Source organism: Musca domestica, unplaced genomic scaffold, assembly GCF_030504385.1.
Source record: "Musca domestica strain aabys unplaced genomic scaffold, Musca_domestica.polishedcontigs.V.1.1 26, whole genome shotgun sequence".
NCBI lineage: Eukaryota > Metazoa > Arthropoda > Insecta > Diptera > Muscidae > Musca > Musca domestica.
In genome coordinates, this window is record NW_026712283.1 from 2,975,184 (window position 1) to 3,000,071 (window position 24,888).

The 24,888-nt window shown below is 35.0% G+C and overlaps 5 protein-coding genes across 9 annotated transcripts in view; 3 read left to right on the forward strand and 2 right to left on the reverse strand.

Annotated features, from left to right (window-relative positions):
- Position 1: 1 nt before the first annotated feature.
- Positions 2 to 11,340, reverse strand: LOC101892962 (uncharacterized). 2 transcript variants are annotated; one of them, XM_059123952.1, is made up of 4 exons: positions 11,247 to 11,340; positions 2,880 to 3,102; positions 2,473 to 2,603; positions 2 to 477 (listed from the first exon to the last, which is right to left on the reverse strand). In XM_059123952.1, the coding sequence occupies exons 2-4, from the start codon at positions 3,097 to 3,099 to the stop codon at positions 52 to 54; spliced, it is 777 nt and encodes a 258-aa protein (XP_058979935.1). In that variant the 5' UTR covers positions 3,100 to 3,102; positions 11,247 to 11,340; the 3' UTR covers positions 2 to 51. The 2 variants fall into 2 exon arrangements, with proteins under 2 accessions (XP_058979935.1, XP_005182770.2); XM_005182713.4 differs by lacking the exon at positions 11,247 to 11,340 and having other exon boundaries at positions 2,880 to 3,343.
- LOC101894159 (uncharacterized) lies at positions 5,178 to 8,280 on the forward strand. 2 transcript variants are annotated; one of them, XM_011293892.3, is made up of 6 exons: positions 5,178 to 5,705; positions 5,771 to 5,917; positions 5,984 to 6,278; positions 6,795 to 7,481; positions 7,547 to 7,677; positions 7,735 to 8,280. In XM_011293892.3, the coding sequence occupies exons 1-6, from the start codon at positions 5,298 to 5,300 to the stop codon at positions 8,263 to 8,265; spliced, it is 2,199 nt and encodes a 732-aa protein (XP_011292194.2). In that variant the 5' UTR covers positions 5,178 to 5,297; the 3' UTR covers positions 8,266 to 8,280. The 2 variants fall into 2 exon arrangements, with proteins under 2 accessions (XP_011292194.2, XP_005182777.2); XM_005182720.4 differs by having other exon boundaries at positions 5,178 to 5,591.
- On the forward strand, positions 8,451 to 9,519 carry LOC101894329 (mitochondrial inner membrane protease ATP23 homolog). The gene is made up of 2 exons (XM_005182721.4): positions 8,451 to 9,169; positions 9,237 to 9,519. The coding sequence occupies exons 1-2, from the start codon at positions 8,516 to 8,518 to the stop codon at positions 9,435 to 9,437; spliced, it is 855 nt and encodes a 284-aa protein (XP_005182778.2). The 5' UTR covers positions 8,451 to 8,515; the 3' UTR covers positions 9,438 to 9,519.
- A 507-nt stretch (positions 11,341 to 11,847) lies between the features above and the next one.
- On the forward strand, positions 11,848 to 13,798 carry LOC101893140 (post-GPI attachment to proteins factor 2). Its single transcript, XM_005182714.4, has 3 exons — positions 11,848 to 12,062; positions 12,129 to 12,905; positions 12,980 to 13,798. Exons 2-3 carry the CDS (start codon positions 12,278 to 12,280, stop codon positions 13,114 to 13,116), a joined length of 765 nt encoding a protein of 254 aa, XP_005182771.1. The 5' UTR covers positions 11,848 to 12,062; positions 12,129 to 12,277; the 3' UTR covers positions 13,117 to 13,798.
- Positions 13,799 to 15,920: 2,122 nt separating this feature from the next.
- Positions 15,921 to 24,888, reverse strand: part of LOC101893309 (uncharacterized) — a 117,459-nt gene continuing 108,491 nt past the window's right edge. Inside the window, exons 6-7 of one of the 3 annotated variants that reach the window (XM_059123893.1) lie at positions 21,389 to 21,895; positions 15,921 to 16,224 (exon numbers count right to left, since the gene is read on the reverse strand). In XM_059123893.1, the coding sequence (XP_058979876.1) occupies positions 16,208 to 16,224; positions 21,389 to 21,895 (524 nt within the window). In that variant the 3' untranslated portion in view covers positions 15,921 to 16,207. Of the gene's footprint in view, positions 16,225 to 20,559; positions 21,896 to 24,888 lie in introns of those variants that run through there. The other 2 variants (XM_059123892.1, XM_011293894.3) reach the window with 2 other exon arrangements.

Below are 24,888 nucleotides of genomic sequence, written 5' to 3' on the forward strand. Positions count from 1 at the left end.
ATTTAAACGAATAGTCATTTTATTTTCAACAATTAGCAAATCTGTTTTTATCTAATCCAACATATCTTGAAAATATTCCAATATATCCTTATACACTAAACCAGCAAAATTTGCAAAAAACACATCATATTCACAATCCAATTCGATTTGAATAAGCGGTTCCACTGATTTTTCTGAGGGTACCTTTTTAGAGCGTGGTGTAATTTTCAGAGCATGTAATAGATCTTTCACTTGATTTTCGCGGTCTTCGCCATATAAATCACTATTCAGAACTTCTTTGGCTGCCTTCTTCAAACAATCATGGAATTTAGTAAAATAATTATGTCGATCACATAGCAGCACACCCGGTGGATCATCAATACCACTTTCGGTTAGTTCACGATAAGTTTTAAATTTTTGATAGCGTTCTGATTCAATGTCGTCAATTTTAGTATCTATTGGGGACACTTGCATTTCACTTTCATTTGTTGGCGTACCCTGCAAAGAGTTTTGGGAGTAATACATTTGAAAAACATAACAAAAAGTGGAAAGTTGTCTGCCTGCCGAAAAAAAAAAATACAGTAGAACTCTCAGGCTAATGAAAAAATTTCAAATGGGCTTTGCACAATAGGTTCCTCAATAATTGAATGCAACAGTTCCAACATGGATTATTATAGTCTGCTGAAGGAGGTGACTGAACATATATTCTGTCGATGTTCGATGCTAATTGAGAAAAAAAAACTTTGCTGTGAAAAAGATCTGCCAACAGAATTTGAGTCGAACCTGGAGAGTTTCTATTGTATAATTCGCATATGCTAATTTGCAATAAGTTCGAAATATATACTACTTTCCAGAGAACGGCCCTTGTAAGCCATCATCCACACCAAATATGCCTGATGAGCCGCTTAACCAACGGCGAAACGCGTCGCATAGTGGTGAGTGTGTGATAGTGTCTATCTGGCTTTCCTTTTCACTGCAAATTTCAGATCATTAAGCTCGTCTCGAAAGAGAAATCAAACACATAAATCATAAAACATATGATCTTCGCCTTAATAAGGCAAAACTCAAAAATTCAGCCGAGCCTGGCTGTGGGATTTGAACCGCGGACCTCGGTGTGCAGCCAACTAGAAGTTGCCGTCTCTACGTTCAGTGCCATTAACCCGTCTTCCTAAAGTAGCACTAAAACAAGTGTATGCATTGGAAGCAATGTAGTTGTTGTGGACAAAAAATCCATCACTACAAAAACAAAAACTTTGCTGTGAAAAAGATCTGCCAATAGAACTTGAGTCGAACCTGGAGAGTTTCTAGTGTATAATTCGCATATGCTAATTTGCAAAAAGTTCGAAATATATACTACTTTCCAGAGAACGACCCTTGGAGATTGGTACAATCCATCATGAATCACGAGGATGAAAACTTTTCACTACCACAATGCATTGTGGATCTGCACAAAATGTAGAGTGGCCCCTTCCGAACATTCATTCCGCACATCTTCATAAATTCAGGCCCAATACGCATTGAGACGACTGGACAATCCTGAATGTAATTGCACAAAAACGACACAGCCGACGTTCTTCAGTTGCAATGGATGGGCGGTGCTGGGATCTGTGATTGCATCAGTATGAATTCCAATCAGACCTGCCTTATAGGCTTTTTAATTTAGGGGCTCCATCAGTGGCAGATATTTTCATAATACTCGCACGGAACCTTATACATATGCCACCAACAACAGGGCCACACGCCATGATCGTTACGATCTCTATGCCATCTTGAAGGGGCGGATATCCGGGGATATCATTCCACTCTACGGGGTTTGGACTTCTTGTTCAGAAATTTCAGGTACGACGTCCACACAAATAGTTGATTATCCAATGTTTCAAACTTGACGGAGAGTAGTTCTCTCTACATCAATTTCACTTTAGTGATTCATATTCAACTTTTCGCAATTTCGAGAACCTTGAGTACTTATATAACGCAAGAAGTCCAGCAGAAGGCTACTGTATCTGCTTTTAAAAACGCTGGAAACGCTGACCACAACACAATTCATAACTGGAGAGCTTTGCTAGCTAGCTTTGCAAGTTCCCCGGGGTTCTCAGTCTTGATTTACCAATCGAAGATAATGTCGAACCGTCGATTAGCTCCTTCCCCAACTGTCTGGGGAGGGGGGAGCTCTCCCTTACTAAAGTCAGGGTTTCCAGCTGTCATCTCAAGTGAGCCTTAGAGGCCTTTTTTGGGACAACTCTACCATGCAGAGATTTCAGTAAGTCAGACATAGATCCGAATGCCAATTATCAAGTTGTGAAGAAACTCTCTTGACTTGGAAAAAAACAAAATATTTTCTAACCAACTAATGAAGTGGCTGACATTCCACACAACTGACATCCATAAACCAAGACATCCTGAACCTAGCAAAGATTCCCGTAACTTTCTTGAGTCGTTCTTCCGAAAATTATATGCTTTTGTGTGCTTGTTTCTCGATTGAATTCTACTTACATCGAAGATGATTTCAAATATTTTTGCAGCTGCAATCTGCTTGGCATCTTTTTTCTTATCAGATACTCCATACCGTCGGATTGATGCAACAGAGCACATAGCAATGAATTCCGGTGCATCTGGGGGGCCACCTAAAATTTACAATTGACTATTTTAGAAATGCTATAAAATTGACACAGGTAGAAGCCAACTTAAATAAAGTATAACATCATTTGGAAGAAATCTCATAGAAGATATGGGTATTTAAAATATTTGGTAATATGGGTAAAGTGAAACTCAGAAAGTATAAGTTCCCAATGTATATATAAATCGCACAGGGACGAGCCCTTTCTGAAAGTACTGTACACACCTACTTGCCATATTTCATTTAAGTTGGGGTCTTGCATTATTTAAGTTTATGTACGTACCTTGTTGGACAATTTCAAAAACCGGCAATGGATGCTGACGCTGAACGCAATAGTCTCGCAATGTCACTATCATATCAATGGGAGGAATCTGTACATGTTCCACGGGACGAATATTTTCAATATCGGGATTATCAATACGTACACGTTTGATCAAATTCAAGGCAGCAGTGTGTTTGGCATCACGCTTGGAGCGTCCATGACCATCCGCTTCTATATTCATTACCTGTGCCCGACAAATAAATGAAGTACCGTCCTCGGCATCAATGAAATCATATGTGGGTGGTGGTATTTTATGTTTAGCACAATATTCTTGTAGAGCAGATACGGAAGATTTTGTAGCCATAGATTGTTTTTTTTTCTAATTTAATTCGAAAACACACGTCAATGCAGTTATTTTACTTATTTTCACAATCTCCTAGATTTTTGTTATTCACCGATTTACGTTTATTATTACAGTGATGCCAGAAAATTTAACAAATTTCCCCTATGAGCTGCTGGAAAATCCCTTATATTTCTGGCAATATTTCCAGTCAAAATCGTTGAAGCGATTATTTGTGATAAAGAGAGACAGAGATGCGGTCCAAAAAAATATATAACTTTTAATTATTTTTCAAAGAAATCCCATGGTACAATTACCAAGGTAATCTTATGCTATCATACGAATTCAATTTTTTATTTTATATCCAATTTTTTATTTTATTTCCATCTAAATGTTTTGTTCTTTTCACGCCATTTAGAGGGCATAAAAGAAAAACCGCTGCACAGATTTTCCTGAAAATTTCCAAGTATAGTATAACATAGCCTGAAAGTACTGAAACTTGGGAATGGAAATATAACATTAGAAACGGAGGTACCTCCCAAAAATTTAGATTTTATATGCACATATCTTTTAATCGATTACAGATACAACCAAATTTGGAATGAGTAACGAAATTTGTAACAAAAATAAATAAATTTGATAAATTAATTAGAAATGGGTTAAGATTTGGATGTAGCTCCCATATATATTCTCGGCCGATTTGACATATTTGATGCACCAAACATGGTTTTGTGTAAAAGTAAATTTGGACAAATTATATTGAAATCGGTGCAGATTGGGATATGATTTTAGTAGAAAGCATTGAGACACAACGCCTTTGCCTTTGGTATTAGGATAACAGTAAAAAACTACACACGCTTGGCATTTGCTATGAAATTAATAAATCTGAAGGACAAACCCTTCGTGTATGCGCATTAGCTATTATAATTTAAAACAGAAAACTAAAGTAGTGGTGTGATAACTCATGTAAGACTTAATTATGGAGTGATTAAATTTTCTATCGCCTAGGACAAACATAAAAACAATAAAACGGGCAGGTATTGTGAAGCTTGTATTTCTGGGGATTTAATCAATAATGACGCACTTAAAACAAAACGTCATTCGAGAACTACACAAGAATTAAAATCGACGAGATCATTTTCTTAAGAAGAAGGGTCTAAAATCTCTATCTTTATATGTTTAAATCCAAGAAGAAATAAATAAACATGGTATTCCTATGATATGGAACGTATTACAGATTTTACGTGTCATGGAACGCAGAAAATAGGGAATTATTTATAACATTAAAGTCTGTCACACGTCATACGTAAATGTTATAGATATGAAAATAATTTGGTTTTAAAAGACAAGGCCGACTTCGTCATAAGTTCTATTGCTTTGCCATGGGGATACCCTGCATTTGCATATTTGGTAAAATTTGGCGTAGCATATGTGCCATGGCATGGCAAAATAGTCTAGTAGTAGTCAATTGTTTTTTAAAGCGAATATGATAAGCCTTTTTCCATCTTACTTGCCATTTTCAACCTAAAATATTTGTGTACAGCGAGTGGCATATTTTATCAAAACAATGTTTAGAAGTTCTGATGCATCAAATACCTTTTTTTTAATCCGCAAGTCCTGGTTTAGACAAGGCGTGTTTAGTTGGGGCAATTCTGATCGACCTCTTTTATCCTTCCTCAGGCATTTATACAAAGCAATTCATTTCCAGCAATTCTCGTTTTTCATCATTGCTCTTTTTGCATTATATTTTCGAATAGAAATAAAAACCCAAAAGAAATTGCCAATATAAGCAATTTTTTTCATTTCCATTCCCCTTTTCACTCTTTTTGACAAACAGAGACTTACCACAGAAAACATGCCTAATATAAATTTGTACAAAAATGCAATCACTTTTTGGACGCTTTGGAGAAGTTACCAACATGTGGCAACTCTCCTAAGAGTTTGGCAAAACAAAAACCCTATCTGGTAACAGCTGATTTGCAATTGTTTATTCTTTTCATTTTTTCTTTCGCAAAAACAAATTGCAAATTGTTTAACAAATAATCCTTTTTTGTTTTTATTATTACTTATTTTATACAACATTTTGAACAAATTAAATTATGAAAACTTCCAGTACACAACAGAGTGAAGATAGCACAACAAAGACGACAGCACAAACCAAGTCTACAAAAAAGTCAACGAAATCTCGGGCCAAATCAACAAAAGCCGAATCACAAAGTGGAAGTTCAAATAAAAATGCAACTGCATCAACGAGTGGCAATAGTTCTGGTGGGACATTAATAACACAGCAGCAGCACCAACAAGGAACACCAACTACAAATCAAGTGAATTTGATGCCAACTACTCCCACATCATCTCTGGGCGGTGGTGGTGGCGTTAGTGGCAGTGTAGGGGTAAATATGTTTGAGAGTCCGTCATTGGCACAAGTTGGTGGCGGAAGTGGTGGAATGGGTGGTGGTGGTGGTGTCGGTACTACAAATAGTAATGAAATAAATACTACATCCAGAGTAAGTTGGATCCAAGCAGTTTGATTGTTATAAAAATCGTTGTTCTGTATTTTGTTCTCGACCAGAATCATCACAAAAGCTATGTCGGTTTGGAGCCTCGTTCTATTAAAATTATTTGGGAACAACATGATCAAAGTGATATCGAGTTGTCAACGGAGGTGTGTTCTCGTGTAGCAGAGGACGTATCCTACAAACTATGGGAATTGGTTAATGTAATTTTCTATAATTTGCTTGCTTGATTTCCTAAATACCAAAGACATACTTTTTATATTTTCCAGAATATAAAAACATATTCTCGTCATTCTGGGGGAATTGTCACATACGATTTGGTAAATGAAGTCCTCAAGGATTCCGATGTACCCCCATGTCTGGGAGCCATGGATAGTGATTGGGATCGTATTGATTATGATGGCAGTTATTTCTTCTACTCCGACAAAATACTGGAATTACGTGATGAATATCAGCGAGAAGTTTCTTACAGCATACCACATGGTCCAGATTTTAAGAGTTATTGGCCAGTGGATGACAAATACATGGAACAAATAAAGAAATATGTGCCAAGTCTGATATATGGTATGTATTGTTGTGACGACAATGAACAAAGTCATAAAAGCATGTGGTGGTAGATCAATATCGACTACCTTTACCAGATGCAGTTTAGGCATTTCCTCAAATGAAACTAAAGTTCTAGGAAAAGAACTATTAAAATATTGAATTTTCTTTAATTATCTCAGCAACTTTCATTGCTAGCTCTTAGCCAGAAGTCCAAGTACCCATGGTACATGCAAGTACCTAATCCATTATTGCTTATTTAAACACTATATTTTAATCAACATTTGTAAATCGATGGAATATGGAAAGGAAAAAAGTAAATTGATAAAATAAAGCCAAGGCACTCTTTGACCCACTTTGAGCTTTATTTTAGCGTCACAAGGTTACTTGTTTTTTAAACATTTCCTTCCTCTATAAAAGATTTAATTTCAAAACATGTTATCCCTGGTCCTAAAAACGTTAGACGTGATCGCTTCATCAGACCCACAATTTCATTATTTATGCAATTAATTTGTGCTCTCTCTCTCTTTCTTTCAGCTACATTAAATGGCAATCCCGATGAATTAGACACTACCCTAACTGAGGCTGCCTTTAGCCCAATAATTGGTTCTTGTTATCGTCTAATTTTGGCCAAAATTGTACAGATTATTGCTTTTAAACAGACCAACGAGATAAGTTCTAGATGTTGGCGTTTGCTAAGGGCACTATCATCAAATCCGCGGACTCGAGATGTTGATAGTCGGGAGGAGTATTACCATTTGTCGGAAATACTGGTGTGCCAGTTGTTGGCACCATTTGAATCAATTAAAATTCAAAATAACTCAACGAAAGATGATCTAAATGCCCAACATGATCCCATAAAAATGGAAAATAATCTTGGCTTTGAAGCCAATGGTGTTCATCATTCGACCATGCAACAAGATATGAATGTAATACAGGTTGGTAGTGGTAGAGCAGATGATAACTGTGGAAAAATATTTAAACTTGAACCCGACAATGATGAGGAAGAAATAGATATCTCATCCATTTGTGATGAAAGTATTTCGAGTTTACAGACATCTCAGTATTTTGCCACACCTGTGGAGTGGGAATTTGTTGACGAACTATGTGAAACATTGGGTATGTTGGGTGGCTTAAATGGATATTTCCAAAGTGAGTGTTTATTTCACATACTAAGGCGATTAAAAAGGTTCTTCAGAGGACGGGTAATACAAAAGGAAAGAGGTGAATGATTTCTATGATGTTGATTAGGTTTAGAGTCTAATTTAAAAAAGTTTGTTTCCCCTCAGACTACAACTACATCAGCAGATCGGTGAGAGGCCTCATTGCCTTGGGCGAATATGCATTTCGGGAATTTATACCATTTCTATATGAACTCAATGTGGATGAAGTGCCCGAATCTCTATGGAATGACTTCAATGTAATAATATTCTTCTTAAAATAATTTAACCATAAAAATAATTGTAAATTTTTACAGCTTTCTGCGGTATTCTTAAATGGCAACGATGATATTTTCCTCTACGAATGGTTGCAGGAAGTTTGTGGTGGGGACAAATTGCAACCCTTTCTCACCTACTATGCCCAGTTTTATGAAAAATTCATAAAGTATCGTTTCGTTAGGAAGAAAAAAAGCACGTTTAAGATCAATCCCAAGGTGGGAGTGCGTCGCTTAGAATGGAATGCTTTGGCTGCAGCCATGTGTCATGGCGATGATCCCAATAAGGCATTGAAACCCAAGCCATTGCTGAATGACTTATTTCCCGAATTAAAACCCATTAATCCGAAATTGAATCGGGCCGGAAATATACGATTCAAGTTTGCTGGATGTCGTCCCGTGATTTTGAAGCCTAAAAATAAATTTGGACAGCTTGCCGGAGAAAATTCCGTCTCAACTTTAAATGGATGTTCCGCAAGTGATGTTCTAATTGCAAAACGCAGATTATATAAACCTTTAACAAATGAAAGAGCGATGATACCGCTTTGTAGTTATTATTATGTGAAAATATAGTTTTTGAAATCACAATTCATATTGCGTTTAATTCCTGATTGAACCAGTCTTTTTTTTTCAACATAACTTTTATTGTAAAACATAAGTTTAAAACCAGTAGTTAATTAACGGAAAAAATTGGGAAATGCAACGCTACATTAAATTATCGTTTATTCGCTATCATTCGATAACATGTGTTATCGAAATAGTTGTGGTAGCACCAGTCGGAATGTTATTTAACCCGACAAGACATATGAAAACAAAATAAATCATGGGTTGGTTTACAAAAGTTGAAGCAAAGGCAAACGAAGCCATCCCCGGATTGGATTTGGAAGCGAACTCTGCGGCATCAAACAAACCCCAAGAGCCAGCAAAGGATAATGCAGAAAACAAAAATACCGGCGAAGAAGCCCCTACCAAAACAAATAAAGAATGGGGATATGACTTGTACCCCGAGAGACGTGGTGAAGAATTTAAACCTAAATGGTCACGCATTCTGCTCGGTCTGGAGGGTCATGAAAACATGGATAAAGTCAAATGTGAACGCAACGTATACTGGTGTGTCAAGAATAGCCCTCTGGTTAAGCTTATGATGGGAGCACTGCGAAGTTCTGGTTGTCCCATTGACTTGAGAAGACACATTTCATGTGAGGTATGTGACAGCAGTGTAACTGGTGGCTATGATCCCGTCCTTAATCAGATCGTTGTTTGTCAAAATATGGCACGCAAAGAAGGCATGGTACAGGGTGTTCTGACACATGAAATGATCCACATGTTCGATTATTGTAACAATGATTTGGATTTCCGCAACATTGATCATTTGGCATGCACCGAAATTAGGGCAGCAAATTTGGCTCATTGTTCCTTTTTAAGTGCCATGATGCAGGGTGATGCTTCGTTGTTTAACATCAAACAAAGTCATCAGGTGAGAATGTTGTAATTTGTGATGTTCAAAATGAAAACCACTTGACTATTTCTTTTTTCATATCCAGAAATGTGTCAAATCCAAAGCATTGGCCTCAGTTTTAGCTGTACGCAATGTTACCCGCCAAGAAGCCATAGATGCTGTGGAAAGAGTATTTCCTAAGTGTTATAACGATTTAGAACCAATTGGACGTCGCATTCGAAGAAACTCACCGGATCAACATAGAGCCTACATGGAAGGTCCAATGTATGGCTATGATGTATATTAGAGTAATAGTAAATTTGTTAATTTTTTTCGTTTAAAATGAAAACAACTTTGGTAATGGCAAAGTAAATTTATAATAATACCAAGCAACATTTTTAATATTATAGAAGTAATTCATCAGAATTTTAGGTGAAAGGAGTCACGATTTTTACAACGGTGTGGTACACCTAGGAAGTAGTCTGTTTCAAGTCTTAATCTTATCTTCTGCGAAGCTACTGGGAAATTTGTGTAACGAAGGATTTGTTGAAATATTTTTAAAAACGTTTTGAAAAATTGACTCTATAAAATTTTCTTTTTGACATTAAATGGACCCTGTGTCCATACGCAAATTTTATCCTAGTGGGAAAGGTGAGAAGGCCTGTTGGCGTTAAAAAATAAAAAAACTTATAAATTATGCTTATAATAAATTAACGGATTTGTATGCAAATCAGATGCTGTTGAAATATGAAGATCAGCATGTGGTTTGCCTTAAGATGTGCTTAGATACCGCTGTTTATTCTAAACTAATTCTATTCAATTATGCTGGGTATATATTTATCTCATATTTTCAATAGATTTTTAATGCAACTCCCTACAAAAAGCCAATATAAATATTTTATGGAAATGGCTAATTCTAACTTATAGTACCCAAACACCGAAGATTGGGGATTTATCCACCGTAGCATGGTGGATGGTATAAAAATGTTAAAAATTGTGCCTAGTATTGCATGGGGCTCCAGTTTAGGGCTGGTAGGAAGCCTATCATCGGACAATATTTAGCGGGTAAAAAAGATCAACTTTTTAAGAAAACCAAAAACTAAGAGATTCTTGCAGGTTCTCCAGGAGCATACGTGTTGGGGGTGTCACCAATAGGTCGCAGTTATCGTCAGATCCTGGCGAAATTTTCCATTGGAGTAGGGTGCATTTAGGGTTTCAAATGGGTGTTACAAACAGGTCGCAGTTATCGTCAGATCCTGGCGAAATTTTCCATTGGAGTAGGGTGCATCACCAAGGGAAATATTTGTGCAGTGCTGTATGGAATTATTTTAAAAACGAAATGGACAAAAACAGATTTGGACATAAGGGAGGGTATCACATGGTCGGTCACGAACGAATATAGCCGTTGCTTACTTGTTTATAATTATAATTTTTGTTACAATTACAAAAGCGTTTGCTGAAGTAAACAAAATCAAAACTATAATGCAAAAAGAGTAGTGTCCTGATACATGATTTTAAATTATATAAATACATTCATTTTCAAAAAAAAAAAAAATCGAAATATCATTAATTTCATGTATACCTACATCCTAATTATTTAAATTATTATTAAAGTACGATGTAATAATTTTTTGTCTGGTGTTCGAGATATTTACTCTGTAAAAACCATCAATGACAGAAGCTAAGACAACTCGATTTCTTTCTTATGATGCATGAGGTTTAAATAGTTTTATTTTGAGTTGCCTTAAGCTTTACAATATGCGCTGTTGTCAAGAACAGATTATACATGGAATTTAGACTTTTTATGTATAGGAATCTTTAATGCATAACCAAGTTCGTATATAGGAGAAAGTCTTATATACCATCTATTCAGTGGATATTTACCATAAAAGATGCATTTCGGTAAACAATGTAGTAAATGTGCATAACAGCAATGATAGTTCAACTTTGGCATGGATGAAACGGGCATAAGCAAAACACATCCTGCATCTCGTAGTTGCCTTTCGAAATACAAAGTTCTTTTGACCCTAATATCGCATTGTAGTTCTATACCGCATTGAATCATGATCTACTTATATAGCTTCATAAACTAAATAAATGTAATACTTCCACTTACTTGCTTTAAAACTAGATTTCACAACGAAATTATTGCCGCAAATACAAAATGTTAACGTTATCCTACCGGTTGAACGTTATTGATTACTGATTATCGATTGTTTGATTTGTCAACAAATCGACCATACGCATTTCTGAGTAAAGCAGTGAACACATTAAAGAGCATTTTAGTGGTCAGTTCTTACAGCCTAGACATGGCAACTCCTAGACATGGAAAATTTGACACTACATATGATGTATTTAGTAATGAATATGACAATTTTAATCCAAATCCCCTTTATATGTAAACATACTCTTATCTCTATATATCTGTATTTTTACCATTTTTCTATAAAACCTTTTTTCCTGAAAAAGAAGAAAAACTTGCAGTCAAATTGAAGGGAAGTTCTCTCTGCTAAAGCAATGAAACATCATAAGTCACAGCTTTATAGTCGCGTTCCAGTACTTCTTAAGCGAATTTCACATTTCCTTCGTTCACCGTTAAAGAAGAGAAAAAACCTATTTCTGCACCAATTTGATGTATCGCATCATCACTTGAGACTATCGAAAATATAAAAAAATGGAAATCGATAACTATTATGATTTCAATGAGACCAACTGTCACTGTCAATCACTAGCTCGCTCTGTTTATGGGGCAGGAAAAACGACAACAACAATGGCATGAGAAAAAAAAAACAAATAACAAGACAAAAACAAATAATGGAAACTCGACAAGTCTTAAGATAAAAAAACTGATTAAAAAAGGGGCTCGAAATAAAAAAATATGTTAATCTATAATTGAATGAACACTTTTTGGTATGCAGTGAAACAATGTCATGTAAGTATATAATGAAAATTAATATGACTTTAATTAAAAGTTTTGTTTTTTTTTTCTTCAATCAAGTTAATCGCCACACGGAATATAAACATCAACCACATCACACCCAACAACAATAGCTTTTTCTGTGTAGTGGCACCCAACCAACCCTTTCTCAATAAAAAAAAACCTCAGAGCAACATTAATTACATTTGAATCGAATTGATCTATGGAAAATGTTACCTACCTATGAACGATTGAATGGACCGAAAATATTATTTCGCATTGCCTTCTCCAAAGTAGCTATAAGTGCTGTGAGTTTAGCTCTGGGTGCATTTCTCTTCTGTATCTTCTGGTCTGTGGTATTCGATTTTGAACGTGCCACCTTTACACACTGCGACGTGAGAAATTACCTGCCATCAATATCGGCGGCCATTGGCAATTATGAACCACAGAAGACAATTTGGCGTTTGGCCATTGTACTGCATTTACCTGTACGTCTGGCCGTGGCCCATATTTATATGAAATACTATAGAGAGCAAATACGAAAAAATCGTCGATTGTTTGCTCACATGGCTGTTAGCCTAAATGTAATTGAGAACATTGCATTGCTTTCGCTGTCATTGTGGACATCTTCGGATAGCTATGAAATGCATCGAAATGCTTTTGTGACGTTCATTGCTAGCAGTGAGCTCTACATGTTGATATCCTATTTTCTGAACAAAAATGCCAGAAAGCTGGCTCTAACGGAAAAAGAGGAGAAATCAACAAGGTTTAAATTGTACTTTTTTCTAACAAATCTGTTGGCTTTTTCATTGGCTGGTTACTTTTTTCTGAGGCACAATGCAAAATGTGAACCAGGAGGTAATATATAGCTTACACATGGCTTTAATGGATAAAATGTGAAAATTAATTGTTATTTTTTTATTCTTTTACAGTTTATACATTATTTGCCTTATTTGAATACATAGTGGTCTTTTCAAACATGGCCTATCATATGACGGCATATTTTGATTTCTATGGCTATTTTGTACAATTCGATTGGGAAAATGGACTGTATTTATCGCACTTATAGCTGTAGCTTTAAGAAAACTTTCTTTGTACTCTCTCTCTCTCTCTCCTTCTTTAAACTATATCAAAATTTTACACCAATTGGGGCCATTTATTTAACAAAAAAAAAAAAACTTTCTTAACGCATTCTAAACAAAATTGAGGTTATGGTAAAAGTTTTTAAAACAAAAGCCAGCAGCAACTGCTTGAGCGGCGAAACGAAAAAAATGTATTAAATATGAAATTTGTATTAATTTAATATTGCCATTTTCAGGGAATTATTTAAATATGTTGTATATATAGAAAAACAAACAAATCGTACACAGACACACATTATTCTAAGTAGTTAGCTTGATGGTATTAAAGGAAATTTTTAATAATAACGAAAATAATATCAATAATAGTATTGAGATTTTGTCTTAATTGAATAAAAAAGAACTTACATTAAGCGAATGCAATTTTAATGCTAAGCAATTAAAAGGTGCAAAATATATGATGCTTATATATATAAAAAATGATAATTTTTTTCTTAAACCCCTAGTATCTTATACAATTTAAATTAATTGCCACATTTTCCAAATATCCTTAAGCAATACAATTGTGTGGGAAAAGTGTCTAAAAAAGAAAAATGTTTTGAAATACAAACAATTTTTATTATTACGAATTTTTTGTCCAAATAAAGCAAAGCTCAAAATCTTACATAAATCGGAACTGGGAGTTTGTTTGTTGGGATGGGAAGGTAAACTATTTTTAATATATATTGTAAGCTTAAATATAAATCTATTTTGAATAATAGGAATTCATTAATGCAAATCTTACCTTTAGCACTTTTTAAGGTTGAGTTTGAGGTAATTTTGAGGATCATCTAGAACTATTAAACGTGGATTTTTTAAAAGACTCTTTCAAAGCACCTTCAGAACTATAAAACTTAAATTTTTTGCGAAGACTTTTTCAAGACCCCTTTAGAATTTTTTTAAGATTTTTGTTTTAAATAATTTTTAATTTTTTTGGATTTTTTTATTAAATTTTCAAAGCACCATCAAAATAATAACACTTGAATTTTTAAGGTTTTTCAAAAACTTTCATATATTTCTGAAGTGTGATTTTTAAAGACTTTTTCAGGGCACTTTCCTACATCAAAACGCGTATTTTTGAAGACTTTTTTTAAGGATTTTTAAACTTATAGAAAAAAGTCGATTATTAATAGAATTTTTTTAACTTTTAGAAAAATAAAACGTGGATTTGTGAAAGAATTTTTAAGGGATATTTTAGACCTTTAGACAAATTTTATAGAAAAGTTTTGAGGTTTTTTTTAACAATTTTGCAAAGTACCTTTAGAAAAATAAAACGGGATTTTAAAAACAATTTTTTAAACCTTTAGAAAAATAAAACGTGGATTTTTTAAAGCAGTTTTAAGGATTTTTTATATAAATTTTTAAGTATTTTTTAAACCTTCAGAAATATAAAACGTGAATTTTTTAAGGATTTTTAAACCATTAAAAAAATAAAACGGGGATTTTAATAGAATTTTTTAAACCTTTACAAAAATAAAGAATATTTTAAACCATCAGAAAAATAAAATTTGCATTTTAAAGAATTTTTTTAAGAATTTTTAAACCTTTACAAAAATAAAAAGTGTAATTTAAAGAATCTTTTAAACCATCAGAAAAATAAAATTAAGCATGACGATTTTTGCAACAACAGAAAAATAAAACTTGGATTTTAAAGAATTTTTTAAACCTTCAGAAAAATAAAACTTTAATTTTAAAGATTTTTTTTACTTTCAAAAAGATATTTTTTTCAATGATTTTTTAAACAGGACATTTGGAGTCGATCTAGAGGTGTCTCATTAAATTCGAAATAAGCAACCTTCTGTTACCTCCACCCTCAACGGGTTAAATTTTTGAATAATTACAGGGTTAGATAAAAAATTGCAACAAAGTCAAACGCCATAATTTTTACATTTTTTTTCTAAATTTTATTGAATGAAATCAAAAAATATCGGAAATAGCATTAAATTTTAGAATAAGTTTAGATTTGTTTGAATTGGTCACCTTTGGCACGAATTATGGCCTTCCAACGGCCAATGAAACCGTCACACGCTGCCCGAATGTACCATTCCCGGCGAAGCACTTGTTTGCTTTCCAAAATACTCCAGACACAATAGTCCAACGGATTGGAATCCAGGAGCTTTTGGTGCGCAAGAAACGAAGCGAGGAACCTCATTTTGTAACCGTTATTGGGTAGCGCGTGTTGAGTGCGATGGTGCTGAGTCCTGTTGGAATGTCCAAGGTCTGCGGCCAAAATATTTGCATGCCAAAGGCTTTAATACACCCTCCAGAATACTTTAGCGATAATATTCGGCATTTATTATGATGCCACGGTCGATTAATACGAGCGGTGAACGATCATCGGCTTTTACGGCGGCCCACACCATCACCATGGCCGCCGCTTGAGTCCTGGTGGCCAACCGAAGGTGCACATTTTCAGCTGACCACTTTGGCAAGTAAACACGATAATTTTGTTTGTTTACAAACAGCAGGACAACGAATGTTTTCTCATCGGAGAAAACCAAATTCGGTAGTTCACCACTTTCGGTCAAGTGAATTAACTCTTTAGCTCTTTTGAGTCTATTTTCTTTCCGTTGCGTTGTAAGTTCTTGCACTTTTTGGAATTCCAATGGTTTTCCCCGACTTGTTTAACTTGTTTTTTTTTTAATAATTTTCAAGTCATATTTAGAATCATTTACCATGGAATTTCAAAACTTTTTTTTAAGAATAATTCAATAATAAATAAAAACCACCATTGTCTATATAGTTTTTTCATCAATTGTATGCTTTATTATCATCATTATAAATAATTTACAAAAAAAAAAAGAAAAACAAAATAATATAATTATCGTTCTTTAAGCTAAAAATAAAAATTACAAACAAAAAAATGCAGTCCGATTTCTTTACATATACATTATACGATTTTCTATTTTCTAAAAAATTAAAACTAAATTTATTAAAAAAAAGGCTTCATGTTGTTTGTTGCATTTTCCATTCTTTTTTGTTTTTGGTAATTAATAAATATATTATTTTCTTATTTATATATATATTTGAAGTTTTAGGATTTTAGTTCAAGTCCTCAACTAAAATAAAAAGAAATTTAAATTTAAAAAAATGTATAGATATATATATTTTTTAAATAATGAAATATGTATGCATGTATATACAAATGGCAAAAATTCAACAAAAGATTAGCAAAACAATTATGAGTTTTTGTGTGTGTGTGGCATTTTTTTTATTAACAGGTGATTTGAAAAAAAAAAAACAAAATTATAATGCTTAATAAATCAAAAAGATTATTAACATGGTGGATGTGGATGGTTGGAAAAAGAGTTTTCCAAATAATTTTTAAAAGGTTTAATTTAAGGATGTACTTAAAAAAAAACTGGACAAAAATAATGCAATTTATGAATATGTGTTTGAGTTGGATTTTGAGTTGCAAAATAATATAGTTTTAAATTTTTATAGAAAATTTGAAAACACTTTTTCAAGGTACCTTTAGAAAAATAATACGTCGATATTTTTAAACTTTTCAAGGTACCTTAAAAAAAGGATTTTTTTTAGAAAATTGTTTAAGGACTTCTCAAACCTTTAGAAAAATAAAACGTGGATTAATTTGTAAACGGATTAGTTAAAGGATGAACTTAAAAAAAAAAAAACTAAACAAAAATAAGTAAAAAGCTGTAAGTTCGGGCGGGCCGAACTTTGAATACCCTCCATCATTTGGAACTAATTTGGCAATTTTCAAAAAAAAAAAACTATTAAGATCTTATAAATACCAAATGTAGCCGTCATATTAAGGTCTAAACGACGACGTGGACCTGCATAAGCCATCACAATATTCAAATGCGAAACTTGAAAAAAAATCGGTGAATAATGTAGCTAAACTCATCAATAAAGGGAGGTACTATTTTATGGGGGCTATACCAAAATATGAACCTGCACAGACAATTTTCTGTAATGGGCTGTGGTATTTATTACGAACTTCAAATACCAAATTTGAAACCATTTCGAATATCGGGAAATCAAAATACCGAATATCGGGAGGTACCGTTATATGGGGGCTATACGAAGACGTGGACCTGCACAGACAATTTTTTTTTGTCTTAGGCTGTAATATTCATTACGAACTTCAAATACCAAATTTGAAAAAATTCACCGAAATTTTGTCGCTAAAATCATCAAAATACCGAATATTGGTAGGTACCGTTATATGGGGGCTATACCAAAAGGTGGATCCACATGGCACATTTTCAATACCAAAAGTCCTGCAGACATAATATACATTTGAGAACAATTTTATTAATCTATTTCATTTTGTTCGGAAGCTAAAGTGATTTCCACAGACGGACAGACATCGCTAAATCGACATAGAATGTTATGCTGATCAAGAATATATATACTTTGTGGGGTCTAAAATGCAATGTGTTACAAACGGAATGACAATCTTATTATATCCTCCATACTATGGAGGGTATAATAATGCAATTTATGAAAATGTATTTGAGTTGGATTTTGAGTTGTAAAACAATATAGCCTACATAAATTGATATGGCCCCTATCTTGATTTCAAAAGACACACCGGCGGCCATAGTTAGATTTTGTGCTTATTTCACGACACATAAAATTTTTTCCAAAATTGATGCAATTTAGAATGTAGGAGGTGACGCAGAATCTATTATTTAAATGAATATGAATTTCGTTTCAATATTTTTCATAACTTTGTTCTGAAATATTGGATAGTATTGGTGTAGCAACAGAAAATATAGAGGATATTAATTGGGCCAAAGTTGGCAATAAAAACAAAACTGGTATCCCATGGCCCTTAAAAACATCCAAATAAATTATTCAAGTCCTGGATAATAAAGTGTAAGATTAACAATTCAAATTCTAAACTTTTACTGGCTAATTTTGAGTGCAGATTATGTTGGACGCGTCCACAGGTTGCGGTTGGTTAAAAGCCCAGTAGATATATTGGGTATCTGCGAACTGAATAAACAGTCGCGGACAGTCAGAGGGTCTGGGGAGAGAGTCTCGGCTTCTACAGGGTGAGATGAAAAAACTGCAACCATCTTCAGACTGCTGTCATTTCTAAGCCACTCGTACGACAGCTCATTATATTGTTTACAAGTGAACAAGAGCATTTTGGCGAGAATTTTCCAGAAAAAAAAGTTATTCGTGATGGAACTCAAGCGTGAGAGTGTGATTTCGTTAGATTTGGCTGGAAAACCACAAGTGGCTAGTGTTAAGGCACTCCAGCATTAAAAATATGAATAAATCTTTTGTGTATCGTACCACCGCTCGTTACTGTAGAGTAGCCCGACGTCAAGGAAATGGGCGGAAGAAAACAGCGTTGGAAAACAGGTTTGGAGGACGGTAATTAAAGAAGCGACTTGATCGAAACACCCCCGTCGCAGTGGCCAAAAATGGCTTGTGAGCTGAACATATCGCAATTTCCATTCCGCAAATATTGAAAAATGAGCTTGGGATAAAGCCATTGAAATTCCAAAAAGTTCAAGAACTTACACCGCAACATAAAGAAAATAGACTCAAAAGAGCTAAACAGTTCCTTCGCTTGGCCGAAAGTGGTAAACTACCGAATTTAGTTTTCTCCGATGAGAAAACATTCGTTGTCCAGCATTTGGTAAACAAACAAAATGATCGTGTTTACTGGCCAAAGAGGTCAGCTGAAAATGTGCACCTTCGTTTTGGCCACCAGAATGAGCTCAAGCGCCGGCCGTCAGGTGATGGTGTTGGCCGCCATAACAGCCGATGGTCGCTCTCCGCTTGTATTAATCGACCGTGGCATCAGAATAAATGCCGAATATTATCGCGAAAATATTCTGGAGGGTGTATTAAGGCCTTGGGCATGCAGACCTTGGACATTCCACAGGACTCAGCACCATCGCACTCAGCACGCGCCCCCGCAGTATGGTTACAAAATGAGGTTCCTCGCTTCATTTCCAGCACATAATGGCCACCAAAATCGCTGAATACCAATCCATTGGACTATTGTGCCTGAAGTATTTTGGAAAGCAAGGTTGGCACTAAAAAATACCAAAGTGTCGATCACCTCAAGCAAGCGCTTCGCCGGGAATGGGCTAAAATACCGCTGAGCAACATTCGGGCAGCTTGTGACGGTTTCATTGGCCGTTTGAAGGCCATAATTTGACGATATTTCCGACAATTTTTGCTTTTATTCAAAAAAAAAAAAAAAAAAAATTAATAAAAAAATAATAAATAAATAAAAAATAAAAAAAGAACAAGTAAAAAAACATTAAGTTCGGCCGGTCCAAACTTTTAATACCCCGCAACTTAGGGTAAAGGAAACATTAGAAGAAATGTGGCAAAAACCATTAAAATGCCGAATATCGGGAGGTACCGTTATATGGGAACTATACCAAATCGTGGACCTACACATACAATGTTTCGCCACACGAACTAGGACCCATTATGACTCACAAATACCAATTTTTAGACAAATCAGTGAACAAATGTGGCAAAAACCATCAAAATACCGAATATCGGGAGGTACCGTTATAGCCCCCATATACCAAATCATGGACCCATACATGCAATGTTTCGCCACCGGAGCTGGAACCGATTATGACCAACAAGTACCAATTTTTAGACAAATCCGTGAAAAAATGTGTCAAAAAAAATTAAAATACCGAATATCGGGAGGTACCATTATATGGGGGCTATACCAAAACGTGGTCCTATACATGCAATGTTTTGCCACACGTATAGGGACCCGTTATGACCTACAAATACCAATTTTCAGACAAAATCCGTGAAAAAATGTGGCATAAATCAGCAAAATACCGAATATCGGGAGGTACCGTTATATGGGGACTATACCAGAACGTGGACCGATATATCTCATTTTCAATACCAACCATCCTAGACACAATACCAATTGCTCTGCTAAATTTTGGCACTCTACGTCAAATAATGTGGGCTGTATCATGATTTCAACAGACGGACATCGAAGTTTATGCTGATTATGAATATATATATATAATTTATGGGGTCTACGACGAATATTTAAGGATGTTACAAACGGAATGACAAAGTTAATATACCCTCCTTTCCAAGGTGGAGGGTATAAAAATTAAAAATATGTAAATAATATGGCATTTGACTTCGTTGGAGTTTTGTTTATCTCACCCTGTATACCGCATTATAAATGGTTTCTTTTTAGATTTAAAATAAAAAATTTAAGGGCGGCTAAAATTAAGCTATGAAAATGCTACAAATCAATTGTGAATCACTTTACAAATGAATCTAACATCATGAAAATATTTCCCTCAAAATATATTTTAATTCTACAAACTTAAAATCAAAAACAAATTTGAGTTTGTCTCTTTTTTTCTCTTTTTGCGATCATTTAAATCCCAAAATATTACGAACTTATTTCAAGAACTGTCCATTAAATGAAATACCAAATTGGATCGCCTGACTTAACAATTTGCAATTCATTTCATTTCATTTCGTTTCAATTTCGATTTTTTATTTTTCATAACATGGCGTCGTTGATTGCTCTATGACAATAATCTAACAAACAAAAATCTAAAACAAATATATTTACACAAATGTAATTAAAAAAATATATATTAAAAATATCAAAACAACTGGACTAACCAATTTTTATGTTGGAAAAAAAAGAATCACTTTTTCTCCTCACTCAACATCTACACAATAGATTTTTCTGGATCCGTGTCATTAGGCGTTTTGTTTTGGCCACAACTCAAAACACTTTGCGAAATATTTTATTAAAACTACGATTTTTCTTCGATTTCGATTGATTGGATGATGAGGCATTTGAAGAACTTGAACTACGATTACTATTACTGCTACTGCTAATGCCACTACTACAGCCACTGCCACAGTTGTGGGGGCAGGGGCCGTCCGTAGACTTGCAACAGAGACGTTTCTTATTATTGCCATTTGTCGACGATGATCCCGTGGTGGTAATGGCACTTTCACCCGACGATAGTATAGCCTCTTCTAAAATGCGAAATGAGTTTTCTGTGGAATTAGTGGGAAAGTTAATTTCGGACAACGACGATGAGTCCAAACTGGCATTGGGTGAGACACGTAAATAGGCATTATGCGGGTTATTAACGCTGGCATTATTAGCACTATTAGCCGATGATGATTTACGCAAACGATACCATTCCCATGATGTTGATTCATGTGGTGCATTATTGGTTTTGGATGAGGAGGAGGAGGAGTTTAGTTTACCTTTGAATGATTTGGTAAATGGCGATTTGAAGAAAACTGGCGAAGATAGTCGACGTGCTTTTTTGTTATTGCCCTCGGATTTTGAGGTCGGTGTTAGCTGGGACTTTTTCGACGTTGCTGACGTGGAGCAGGAGGAGGATGAGGAGGCAGGATTGTTGGCATTTATATGTTGTTGGTTGTCCGCCACATTGTGACACTGATAGCCACGCGGCCCGTCTGGCATGAACTCATTGTAGGCCAAATCATTGTTGGGTATAAAATTATCCAAATCATCTTCGTCCAGCATCAGTTTCTCGTCATACTCCCCGGCACTTGGCAACTCGGCAGGTGCCGTGTGATTTAGCTGTTGATGTGGCCCAATATTTTCTGGTGGAGACGATTCCTGTCGTCTCAAATAGTCTTTTTTCTTTTTCGATTTAATATTGTTAGCGGCGACACCCGCAGCGGCATGTGAACCGTTTATTAGCTGGGATTTTTTCGGCCTGGGTGAAGATTTTTCAGGGTAATCTGCAAAATATTAAAAAAAAGAAATAAATCATGTTAATTACTTTGTAATTTATCTATTGCAGAGAAAAACATGTGGCCTCATGTTGGGCGCCATTTACAAAATAAGTTCAAAAACCAAAAAAAAAAAAATCACGAATTGGGCTTTCAAGGGCAATTGTATGGCAGGATTTGATTTTTAAACCAATAATAGTCCGTTTAAACAAAGGAGGCCCTTTGGGACCAAATTTTTATTCAAAATGAACGAGATCGCTTGCCTTTCGAATCTTTCAAGTTACCCTAAGAATACTGACGTTGGGCGCCATTCACAAAACAATTTCAAAATTAAAAAAAAAAAAAAACTCACGAATTGGGCTTTTAAAGGCAATTGTATGGCAGGATTTGATTTTTAAACCAATAATAGTCCGTTTAAACAAAGGAGGCCCTTTGGGGCCAAATTTTTATTCAAAATGAACGAGATCGCTTGCCTTTCGAATCTTTCAAGTTACCCTAAAAATACTGAATAAATTTGCGTAATATAAGGTACCTAATAGATTGTTAAAGTGTTGGAAGGTCCTTCCAAATGTATCAAATTTACCAAAACATAGTGGTTCCATGTTGGGCGCCATTTATGAAAAAAGGAGAATTAAATGTAGACCATGGCATTTGGAAACATCAGCAAGTAATAACAAGTAAGCAAAGGCTACAGTCGAGCGGGGCCGACCGTTAAATACCCTACAACACTATAATAAACCATACCTCTAGGCGAAATACTCGACAGAATTCCACAAGATATTGTGACAAAATTAAAGAAAACCATCAGGTTTCGCTCTCAAATTTTCGAATAATAGCAACTTAAACTAATTTTCTTATTTCCAATTTATTTGTAGATGTTGCACTTAAATGGTCTTCCTTGATCTGGAACCAATATTTCCCAAAGACCTATAATCTCTCAGAAGTGGCAAAAGATTAACATTTATTATTCGTTTTTGACTGAAACGCATCTATATGAGATACAGACATTTGACGAAATCAGCGTTAACGAAATAGTCAGAAGTGCGTCTTTCCTGTATTTGGGAATTCTCCAAGAAGTCACTGAAATGGACATTTTCGTATTTTGTCTACAAAAGTTGGAAAACTATTTCACACATTGAATATTTTTGGATGGTCATCCAAAACTGCTTGGCTTTTGCAATGTGCGGTAACTCCCATTCAAATGTGCGTGAGGATCGGGTGATAATTACGACCGCCTACAATTTTGCAGTTTTTTGGTCCATTTCAACCCCTAAATATATGGCGATCATCTCCAAAAAGAGTAGGCTTCTATTCTGACCCTCATATTATCCCCATGCAACATTTCGTAAGGATCGGGCAATAAATGCGATCAGTATATGATATCCTGATATCCTAACTACTTAGTTTTGTTAGCTGTAGAAATATTACCAAATGTTTAATTCAAAATCAAAATATGCCAAAAATATGACAAAATTGAAAAAATATGAGAAAATGTTACAAAATCAATATTTTCATCTTTAGAGAGATATGTTTATGCGATTTTTTTAGACGTTTTTTCTTTCCTGCCAAGAGGTCATTCTGAATTAATGAGAACTGTCTAAATCAGATCAGCCGTTCTCGACATATAAGAGATCTTTCAAGCATATCTTCTTTGATAGACATATATATCGCACATATTTTGCTATATATCCGATTTGTTATATGTTACCATCAATGTAAAGGTCAGAAGTAACCTTGTGATCGCTTTGTGATTTCGCCGGGATTTAAAATATTCACGGTTTTATGAAAAATTTTGAATTTTTTTCAACACAAAATATATGGTCTAGTTTACCCGCTAAATATTATCCGATGGCCACCCAAATTGGTAGGCTTCTTCCCCGCCCTAAACTCTAGCTACATGCGAAATTCCGCTTCTATTGGTCTATAATTGCGACCTGTATAGCTACTGCAAAATCCGACAATTTTTCAGTATTTGGTCCATTTCAACCTCTAAACATTTGGCGATCATCTCCAAAAGCAATAGGGTTCTATTCGGGTCCAAGCCCCACCTACATTCTAAATTTCGTGAAGACCGGGCCATAATTGCGACCTGTAGAGTGATTACAAATTAACATGGACAGACGGACAGACGGACGGACGGACATACATAGCTAGATCGACTCAGCTTGGCGAGCTAGGAAGATCCATATATACTTTCCTATGTGGGAAACCAATATTTCGAGGTGTTACATAATTTTTGGCCCAATCAAACTTATAATACCCCCAACACATAGTGTTGTAGGGTATAAAAATAGTGATTTTACAGTCATCAATGCAAAATTTTATTGGGCGTCACTTTTGAAGTAATAGAATGCCACAGAATGCTAATTGAATACATTGAAATTTCCGACCACCCTAAAGGTCCTCCAAAAGTATTGCACCTTGCAATATAAGTTTTCGAAGTCAAAATGACCTTTGTAAGGGTCAGGGTAGAGGGTGAGATGAAAAAACTGCAACCAACTTAAGACTGCTGTCATTTTTTTCGACAGCTGATAGTGTGATTACTTTATATTCGGCTGGAAAACCACAAGTGGCTATCGTTAGAGCACTCCAGCATTTAAATATGAATAAATTTTTTGTGTCTCGTACCAATTATATAATTTTTTTTCTCGCTCGTTACCTTGATACTGGTAGCGTAGCCCGACGTCATGGAAGTGGACGGAAGAAAACAGGTAAGCAGAAATGGTTCGAAAAGAAAATAAGCCACTTGATCAAATCCAGCGTGGCAGTGACCGAAAAATGGCTCGTGAGCTGAAAATATCGCAATATTCTATTCGGCAAATATGTATTGAAAAATGAGCTCGGGGTAAAGTGCAAGAACTTACACCGCAACAGAAAGAAAATAGACTCAAAAGAGCTAAAGAGTGGCTTCGCTTGGCCGAAAGTGGTAAACTGCCGAATTTGGGCTTCTCCGATGGGAAAACATTCGTTGTCCAGCACACAAACAGAATGATTGTATTTAC

Excerpts from the sequence above, each read along its gene's own strand:
- LOC101892962 (XM_005182713.4), bottom strand. The coding sequence starts at position 3,222 with ATGGCTACAAAATCTTCCGTATCTGCTCTACAAGAATATTGTGCTAAA. Across the intron at positions 2,604-2,879 it reads TTTTGAAATTGTCCAACAAG|GTGGCCCCCCAGATGCACCG; the intron begins GTACGTACATAA and ends TGTAAATTTTAG. Across the intron at positions 478-2,472 it reads TATTTGAAATCATCTTCGAT|GGTACGCCAACAAATGAAAG; the intron begins GTAAGTAGAATT and ends AACTCTTTGCAG.
- LOC101894159 (XM_011293892.3), top strand. The coding sequence starts at position 5,298 with ATGAAAACTTCCAGTACACAACAGAGTGAAGATAGCACAACAAAGACG. Across the intron at positions 5,918-5,983 it reads AACTATGGGAATTGGTTAAT|AATATAAAAACATATTCTCG; the intron begins GTAATTTTCTAT and ends TATATTTTCCAG. Across the intron at positions 6,279-6,794 it reads TGTGCCAAGTCTGATATATG|CTACATTAAATGGCAATCCC; the intron begins GTATGTATTGTT and ends TCTTTCTTTCAG.
- LOC101894329 (XM_005182721.4), top strand. The coding sequence starts at position 8,516 with ATGGGTTGGTTTACAAAAGTTGAAGCAAAGGCAAACGAAGCCATCCCC. Across the intron at positions 9,170-9,236 it reads ACATCAAACAAAGTCATCAG|AAATGTGTCAAATCCAAAGC; the intron begins GTGAGAATGTTG and ends TTTCATATCCAG.
- LOC101893140 (XM_005182714.4), top strand. The coding sequence starts at position 12,278 with ATGTTACCTACCTATGAACGATTGAATGGACCGAAAATATTATTTCGC. Across the intron at positions 12,906-12,979 it reads TGCAAAATGTGAACCAGGAG|TTTATACATTATTTGCCTTA; the intron begins GTAATATATAGC and ends ATTCTTTTACAG.